Source organism: Chlamydotis macqueenii, chromosome 3 (genome assembly GCF_036417535.1).
Source record: "Chlamydotis macqueenii isolate bChlMac1 chromosome 3, bChlMac1.mat, whole genome shotgun sequence".
Classification (NCBI taxonomy): Eukaryota; Metazoa; Chordata; class Aves; order Otidiformes; family Otididae; genus Chlamydotis; species Chlamydotis macqueenii.
The window spans coordinates 1,723,920-1,733,279 of NC_141558.1; the positions used below are offsets into that span (position 1 = coordinate 1,723,920).

General features: G+C 47.6%; 1 protein-coding gene across 1 annotated transcript; it reads left to right on the forward strand.

Annotated features, from left to right (window-relative positions):
- The first annotated feature begins 1,073 nt into the window (after positions 1-1,073).
- On the forward strand, positions 1,074-8,566 carry LOC104482211 (serine/threonine-protein kinase PDIK1L-like). Its single transcript, XM_086745058.1, has 4 exons — positions 1,074-2,059; positions 3,092-3,308; positions 5,278-5,530; positions 8,168-8,566. Exons 1-3 carry the CDS (start codon positions 1,514-1,516, stop codon positions 5,511-5,513), a joined length of 999 nt encoding a protein of 332 aa, XP_086601184.1. The 5' UTR covers positions 1,074-1,513; the 3' UTR covers positions 5,514-5,530; positions 8,168-8,566.
- Positions 8,567-9,360: the final 794 nt, after the last annotated feature.

Genomic DNA, 9,360 nt, shown 5'->3' on the forward strand with positions numbered 1-9,360 from the left:
TGGGTAGAGAGCTGAGGGGGTGGGGATGGAGCCTGAGGTGGCCAAGGGGTGCTGGGGAGATGGCGGAGATTGGGAAGGGGCCTGAAGTGGAGGAGGGGTCTTAGGAGAGAAGCGGGGAAGAGCTGGGCCTGAGGGGATGGTGGAGGCGGGGAAGGGGCTGAGGGGGGATGGGGAAAGGGGCTGGGGTGAGTGGAGATGGGGACGGAGCGGGGCTGGACACGGGGAGGGGCTGTGATTACACCTTAGGGTGGGGCTGGGCGGGGGTCTGGCGGGTGGCAGGGGCTGCTTTGGAGAGGAGTCGGGGGGGGCTGAGGGCTGGAGAGTGCGGAATAGGGTGGGAGAGGGTTGGGAGCGGTGGGTGAAAAGATGAAAGGTCTGGGAAAGGGGCAGAGCTGGAGGAGGGAGGGAGACTGGGAAGGAGCTGGGGTGGGCTGAGAGCAGGGCAGGTAGGTTGGGGGAGCTGGACTGAGTGTTTGGGAAGGGAGGAGAATTTGGGGGGAAGTGGGCGCTTTGAAGGCAGCGCAGGTCGGGGAGGGGGGAGGTTTGAAGGAGGAAGGGATAAAGGGCTTGGGAAAGGAGCAGGGCATGAAAACAGAAGGATTAATGTGTTATTAGGGAGCGAAACTTGGGCTGGTGTTGAAGAGCGCTGGCGCAGGGGCAAGTGGAACGAGAGGCTGAAAAGGGAGCAGGGTTATCGGGAGATAGGGCTGGGGGGCGGAACTGAACGTGGGACTGTGAGAATCGCAGCAGGAGCCTCCACTGCCAGTGAAGTGAAGAATGAGCTGGTGGGGGGAGGCTGGGAGTGGGGCAGGGAGCTGCAGGTGGAGGGGAAGGGCAGTGTAAGGCTTGTGGGGGGGTTGGAAGGGGGTGACCTGGAGAAAGGGAGTGAGTATTGGGGTGTGGACCGGTAGAAAATTGGTAGTGGAAGTGCAGGGACGTGACGTAGCCATCGATGGACAAGTAAACTTATGAGGGGGGAAGTGAGGGTGAAGGATTTAGTGCCAAACTGCCTCTTCTAGCTAACTTTATTTCTTTAAAAGTCAATTCTGGTTATAGTAAGTTCAGCTGTTACCCAGGAGGTCTTGCCTTCCTTTTCCTGCCCTGCTTAGGAAACGTGTCTCTAATAGCTCTTTTTCTTTCTCACTGAACATCGTCCGCTGTGGACAAATCGATGTCGCTTCCCAGGCGGCTGCGTCCCACTGTGCAGTCAGGATTGTACTTGATGATGGCTCAGAGTTACCATGGATATAGGTTTTCTCTTAAAACCTCTGTTCAGCTGCCGCTCCTTGTGCAGCCGCGTCGTATACCCATGCGTATGCCGCCAAAATTGATCCCGGCTGGAAGTATTTGCCGTTCATCCTCGGTAAGCTGCTTGGTTTGGAAGAGTTTTAAGCTTTTCTTTTTTTTTTTTTTTTATCCTTTTCTCTTCCAGGGTTTTACTGCAGGTGAGGAGTGCTTGCCATGAGTTCAAATATTTCCCTCTGATTTGCTGTTCACCGGGCCGAAGCGAGGGATGGCTGTGGAAGCCAAGTACAGCATCCTTCGAGAAGTGGGCCGAGGGAGCTATGGGGTAGTTTACGAGGCCGTCGTTAATCAAACTAGAAACAAAGTGGCGGTAAAAAGGATGCACTGCAATGTGCCCGAAAACGTAGAACTGGCTCTGCAAGAGTTCTGGGCCCTGCAGAGCATCCAGAAGCAGCATGAGAACGTGATCCAGCTGGAAGAGTGCATCCTGCAGAATGGCCAAGTCTTTCAGCCTATTAGTCATCGGTACGGGAAATCAGACAGCCATTTGCTGCTCATTGAGACCTGCCTGAAAGGGCGGAGGTGCATGGATCCCCGATCGGCCTGCTTTCTCTGGTTCGTGATGGAGTTTTGCGACGGCGGCAACATGAACGAATACCTGCTGTCCCGCAGCCCGGACGCTCAGCTGAATAACAGCTTCATGCGGCAGCTCAGCAGCGCCGTGGCTTTCCTGCACAGAAACCAGATAGTGCACAGAGACCTGAAATCCGACAATATTTTGATTTCTCACAGGCGTGGAAGTCCCGTAGTAAAGGTAAGGGAATAAAACTTAGCTGTGACAAGCATGTGATCCACGTGCTTACGCGTCACGTGCTTTGGCGTGGGCTTTTGGTAAGTCTTGTGATCCTTGTAATAAGTGCACTCGGAACATCTGATATCAGTTGTGGGCTTTTTTTTTTTTTTTTCCTAGGAGTCTTGGAAGTAGAGGTCACGATGGTGTGTTTCTGTAACGTCCTTCATCCACTGCTTATCCCGTTGAGAGGAGCAGTTCAGGGCTGTCAAACTGCTGCATGCTAGATAGTCAGAGAGGTCACGATCAGTCAAAAATGAAGCAATATTTTCTGTGCCCTTAAACTTTAAGAACACACTGTCCTGTTACGAGAGCTTAGTGCTTCCAATATTGCTGCCTCAAGCACAAATTGATGTTCAGGGGAGGTGAGGAAAGTCTTCGTGCTTCGTGTGGGTTGATGCCCTGAGTGAGCTGAAGACCGGCGAGCTGCATTTCTTGTAGCACCAGCCTGAAAGTCTGTACGGCTCCTTTTCAGAGAGCTGGAAAAGCTAGGAGCCAGCTCGCTTCTGAACTTTCAGTCCTGAGAATTCCCATAGTTAGATGTGAAATAACAGCTCGACGCCTCGCAGAAAATTCATTTCTTGACCGCTCAGATCAATAACGTGTTTGTACTTTGACCTGTAGAGCTGTCAAGGGACGCTGAAATCCATGTCGTCGTAGTCGCTACGGATAATAATGGTAATAGAGATTCGGTGCGCTCACCGACCGCAGATGTTGCTCAAGGTGTGTTTGTGCCCGATTAGATGTAATCGGAGTGCGGAGGTAACGATCAGATAGCTGTTTTGCCCGTCCGAGGAACGGGAACAAACAAGTGGACAGGAGCTGGGGAACGGACAGCTGACGGGAGATAACCAGCTCTGTGTTTCACCGGGGCTGCCACCCGGCAAGGGTCAGTGCCGCGCTGTGGTGGATTCCAGAGCAGAATTGTTCGTAAACACTCTTACAAACGCAGTGTGTGTGAAAAGCTGGTTTTGCTTTTCTTCTTCTGCATTGCAGGTAGCAGATTTTGGCCTCAGCAAAGTGTGCCAGGGGAAGGGGAATGTGAACCAGCATCGCTTCTCCTCTGCGTGTGGATCAAACTTCTACATGGCTCCAGAAGTGTGGGAAGGTCACTACACTGCAAAGGCTGACATATTCGCCCTTGGGATCATTTTCTGGGCTATGGTTGAGAGGATCACCTTCCGAGACGGGGATACGGAGAAGGAATTGCTCGGTGAGGATCAGATCGGTGCTGTCCTGTTGTTGGTGGACGTTCTGGATCTGTTGGGATCCTCAGAGAGGTGTTTCTCCCAGGCATAGTTACAAAAGCTGTGGCATTTGCTTTGGATGTGGCTTTTTCCAGGAATTTGCAACCACTTTGCCACCCAAAGAAATCCAAAGTTGGGATTTTTTGGGTGTTTTGGGTTTTTAAGAGAACTGCAAAGAAATCTCCTTCTTCAGCATGCGGTGCTCCTAATTTGGTTCCTTCTCATGCAGGATTTCCAGGTCTTGGAGAGATAGCACTAAGGCAGAGGGAATGCTTTTTATATTTACAAATCATTTGGTTTGGAAGATCATTCCTTCTGCCAGAAATGCTCTGTGGGATTTAAAGGTTAAGGGAAAGATCGCGTCTGGCTTCTCTGCTGTCAGGCCTTCCTTACCCTAAGGAACGCTCTTCAAAAACTGGATTTGGCCCTTATTGCCACTAAAGAATCGTAAGAGGAAAAATACTCGTAGCTGTTGGTGAGGTATCTGTCTTACAGCTCCGCTCTTCGTAGAGGATTTCAAATCTGTATAGTTCCATTTCCTCAGAAACGCTTTTAATGCTCTTAAAACCGAAACCTGGAATTGGGCTCATGGGTTCCCTCCTGTCCTTGGCTTGGCATAACCAAGGGTCGGGATCGCGCAGAAAGGGTGTTCTGAGGAGCCAAATAATAAACTGGGAAAGGATGTTTAGATAAGCTTCGCTGCCATCTGGCTGAGTTTCCTCGCAGTTTAGCGATGCGAGATCTCACGGGGATGGCTCCTCCGATGGCCCGCTCTCTCCCCGCCTCCTCCTTCCTCCAGATCCCCCACATGTAGGCACTCTTGGAATACTTGGTGCTGAATGATTTCAGAGGAGTATATTGTGGTGGAAAATCCTTCTCGAGGGGAGAGAATGCCAATCACGCACATTAGCATAATAATTGAAGGCATCTACCCAGGCTCTGAGATCGTAGTATACCTGTCTGTCTTTTTTTTTTTTAAAGTTTAAATTTTTAAAAGGAATTTCTGCGGAGGAACTTTGAGAAGCTATTGTGCTACCCCTTTAATTTTTTTTTTTTTCCACCTTCAAGTAGGTTTCTAATTCTACTTTTTATTTCTTTTCCAAATGCCAAACATTGATAAATGTTTTCGTTCCCGCTACAGAAACAAGCGAATGGTTGCAGCTGAGACCAGAGCATGAACAGATTTCATTAAAACAGCTGCCCGCCAACTTGAGATAAGGAGTTTGCAAGGCCAACCTTTTCTATCGCAGACAGGTCACTGCCTTTGAAACATTTATTCTTTGCTTGGTGCAGGGGCAGAACAGCTTGAGTGAGCAAAGCTGGTTTTACTGTCTGTTTTGGAAGCCGGTTAATCATTTTCAACAACCGGTGAAATTATTTAGATTACCAGGAGCAAATTTACATTTCCCTTCCCTTAATCTTGCTGAGGAGAAGTTGGCTAATGGTAAATGGCATATGCTGGCATTTGAATTGAAAATTGTTTGACTAACTGAGCAAATAAGTTTTGTGTTTAACTCTTTCGAGTCGCCTCAGCCAAGCACAGCCGCCTCCTCTCCCTCTTCTAGAGCTTCTGCGTCTGCTAGGAGGGTGAAACGGAGTAGAATAGAGGAAATTCACTTCAGCAGCCCATTTTCTTTGCAGGTGGTCCGTATAAATGCTTGACAGCACACCCTGCTTAAATTTGCTCCCTCTGTTCCACACACAGTTCCCTGCACAGACTTGTGCGACGTCTTGATCGCTATTGGAAAGTAAAAGCCTCTTCTGATACCAGCCTCTCCCAGTATTTGACTTGGCGGTCGCCCCCTAATAACTGATCTTTCCGGTAATCTTTCAGATGTTTTGTTTCCCAGGTTGTCTCTCCGTGCTGCCTGTCACAGCGTTTTGTGTAGACTTTGCTCTACCTGTTTAACCTGACTCCTTCCAATCTGTGTTCAGGAACTTACATCTGCCAAGGCAAGAGGCTCATTCCCCTCGGAGAAGCGCTGCTGGAGAATCCCAACATGAAATTACAAATTCCTCTCAAGAAGAAGAAGTCCATGCCGGATGATCTCTGCAAGCTCCTGCGCGATATGCTGGCTTTTAACCCAAAGGAACGGTTGGATGCCTTCCAACTAGAAGTCCGAATCCGGCAAATCTCCTACGGCAAAAAGCGTCAACGCTCTGCCTCGTAGAGACGAAGGACGTTCAGGTTAGTGTCTCTGCCAGGCTGCTCCCTGTTTAGTCTGACCTTACAGGGGACTTTTTGGTGTAAAAAAAAAAAAAAAAAAAAAAGCCAAAGCCCTCTGAATCATATGTGACCTGTAGCAGTTCTGCAAATGCAGCGATAGAAAGGTGCAGTAAAACAAGGAGAAAAGAATTTGGTTGAAGTACCTCTAACAAAGAAGCTTTTGCCTCCTTAATGGTGTTCGTTCAGGGAACCGGCTGTGCTGTCTGCATTTGGGCCAGCCTCTCCTTTACCTTAAATCTCATCTGTTTCCACAAATCAGGGCAGATTAAAGACAGATTATGTTTTTAGATTATTTTTTTTTAAATTAAAGCATTGTTAATGCTCAGAGCGTATCAGCGTGCACCAGGTGATAGAGGAGCTTCCTGTCCTGAACTGTTTAACATCTAAAGGCCCTAAAGAATGTCTTGGAAAAGGCTGGGGCTGGAAGTCCGGTGGTGTTACCCAGTCCTGCAGTGAGACTGTTGTTTTTATGTGCCCACTTCGGGGAAAAAAAAACCAATCCTAATCCTCGTGAGTTCTTGGTGGTCTCTTCAATATGTCTCTTGATGGAAGTTTGAACGTCCAACATAAAATTCAAGGCAGTCTGTCAGATTCCCTGTCTTTCAGCAGAGGGATGAAAACACAGAAGGGAGTTTCCAGGATTTTCAAGTCCTGTCTTCTGCTGTCATGGGCTTCGTATCCTAGAATTTGTTTGGTAAATGCGTCACAGAAATAGAGGGGTTTGTGTCTGATACTGTCACTGAGACCGAGCAGCTGGCTGTCTTCGCAGCTAAGAACAGTGTCCTTTGCACACAGATGCATTTCTGATGGTTTAATACTCTTGGTCTTGTGACACACACTTGTCCTTTAGCTTAAAAAGTTCTCCTTCCCGGGCGTTTGCCCATTCTGAACTATTTTATAGAGAACCATTGTAACCTTAGCAGCGTTTCTTCCTGTCCAGGGTTGGTTGGTTGGTTCCACTGAGGTTGGCTCCTCCGTCTCCTCCACGTACAAATTTCCGCGCTTACTCCTAGACGAGTCTCTTCAGGTCCTTGTAAAGCACTAGCATTTACGATCTAGTCTGGAACTATTCCTCCTGATGTATTCCAGGGTCGCATCTCTATCATTTAACCCTCTCATAGCTTTGTATCCTGAAGCCCTCTTTGACTTGAGTGGCTTCAGATCAGTACAGTTCGGGGTTACAGCAGTTACTTTTGCTCACGGATGCACGACCTCCTGTTTTTTATTACCCAGTTTCATCCCCTGTCGGAAGAAACGGCGAATGGCCCCGACTATTTCCTCATGCTTTTTTATAACTGTAATACCTCCAGCTTTGTGTCATCGGCACACTTAATTGTGGCAAGGCTGTTAGTGAAAACATTAATTAAACAAGCCATTTGCCGGTGCCAATCTTGATAAAACTCAGCTCTAGCCTCTTCATTTCCAAATTATCCGTTTCAGTTTTCCCTTGGGCCAGGTTAACTGCCTTACATCTTCCTTTTCACTAATCCCAGTCTATCTGATACTTTCTCATGTGGTACTACATCAAAGGCTATACGGAAATCTCAGTGGACAAGGCTGATGCTTCTTCTTACCTAGAAAAATCAGTTTTATCGCTGGAAACGACTCAATTAATCTGGTAGAATCTGTAATTCTGGGGACTCGGTCCTGAAAGAGGAGGCCTGGCATACTGTAACAGCAACAGTACCACTAGTTGGCAGGCCAGCCCCGAAGAGGTTAGCCTGCTAGAGAGGAATTTGCAAGGATAAAGAGGAAAAAAAGGCTTTAGGAGCACAGTGTCAGGCTTACTACTGTTGACTTTCCTTTTTCATTATGAAGCCATCATGGTAAATGCGTTTGCAGGCTATGTTCAGAAGAAAAACACCATCACAGCCGGGACATATCCCTGAAAACCCCTTCTGTCTCAATCCTCTTCGTTTATTTTATTTTCCCATTCGGCAGGGAGCTAGCTGGATACCGACTATACTTGCTTTTTTGGGATGCAATCGAAGTTGATGCGGCCACGGCTGGTGGCACAGCGCTCCGCCCCACGAGGCGCTGGTCTCACGCCGCTGAAAATGCGGGACTGAAATGAAAACCGACTCGCCTTTCTGAAATGGGGCTGTCTTGAACACCAATCCGTGGGTGCTTCAGCCCAGAAAACAGACCCGTTTCATACCTGACTTTCCTAATCTAAAACCAGGAGTAGCGCAGAAGCGGAAAAGGGTTTCTTGCAATGCAGAATCTAGGTGCTTCGAAGAAATTCTCCAATAGCAAGTTCAAATCAAACAGAGATGTTTTTTTTCCATAATGCTTTGTATCAAAGGGCAGCCAAACACAAATCTCCTCAGAACAATGTGTAAGACATCTAAATGAGTTTTCTTTCACGAATTTAAAGACAAGGGTGTGGATACAACCTGTAATTTGGGAAATCCTTCAGTTAAACATGGCTCAGAAGTGGGATTTTTACTGAGGAAAATCTGCTTGTGCACCGGCCCTGAGCTCTCCCCTAAGCACGTGTCCTTGAGGCAGAACAGTGAGCCCAGGGACCTTTGGTATGGGCCAGTGATTTTGCCAAGAAGTATTTTATTTTGCGACTTAGGCACGATTCCTTTGCAGGTATTACGTCCCGCTGCGATCTGGAGGCCTCGGAGACGGCGAGCAACTCCGCCTTCCTGTGGAACAACTGGGTCGATCAGAGGACCGCTGCCAACTTCCAGTTTTCCTGAACGGTTATATTTAAATGGACAATGACTTTATTTATTTGTACAGTAATTTTAAGAGGAGAACTACCAAAAAAAATGTATCTATTTCTATGCAAACATGCATTGTTTTTATATTTGTGTTCTTTTATGCAGCGAGTAGCGTAGGTGAAAGCTTGGCTGAGGTGACCGTGACTGGCCGTACTCGACACGGTCGTAGAGGAGTTCCTGAACTTGCTCTTTTTAAAGCAACCCTTGCGCATCCTTTCGTTGCCATCCTGTGACTGCCCTTCCGAAGGGCGGCAAAAAAACACGCAGAAACCAGCTGGAGACGGGCTTCTGTGCCCCATTGCGTGCTGCCTGCCTTTCCAGCCCTGGCTTCTTGTTGATAACGCCGTGTCGCTTGTCCTTGGCACAGAAGTTGTCTTTAGAAGGTTTAACCTGAGGGTTTTTTCCCCTATATTTCTTCGCTCCGTGTTGCTTGGCCACGTAACTGAGTGATGTCTGCTGAATGAGCTGGCAAAGCGTTCAGTGTCTATTCTGAAAAGTTTGAGCAGAAACAAAAATGTATTTTCTTCACAGTAGCTTTTGAATATTCTTGCTTAGATTAACTAAAACGCTTTCTTAAAATAAATACAAAGAATGTTAAAGATGCCAACTCTTGATTAGAACGTATGCGTCACTAACACTTAAAGTAGTTTAAGGAATCATGCTTCCTGCTGTGTTAGCTGCTTGTGCCAGCTGTTCTTACAAGGGAAACGAAAAGGACTGAACTGGAATCTTGGCAGGTAAATGGGGAGTCTAATTTGAAAAATATTTTCGTGTGTCTGTAAACCGCTGCTGATCTTTGCTCTTCTTCAGGAGCTGGGAGCTCCTGGAAAAGGTCCCTCCTGTGCTCTTCTGTTGTGCAGAGGTGAAACACTGTCCTTCAGGGAGAGCTGCCTCTTGTAGGAACGGAATTGACTGGTAAAAGAAAGATAAAATCGTGAGCCCCTCTGCCACACAGAGGACAGAAATACAGATATTTTGGTTAGAAATAGATTATATATTTCTTCCCCCTGTCCTACTCCACGAAATTCATGGAGAGGATCTTTCTTCCTGCCTTATCCG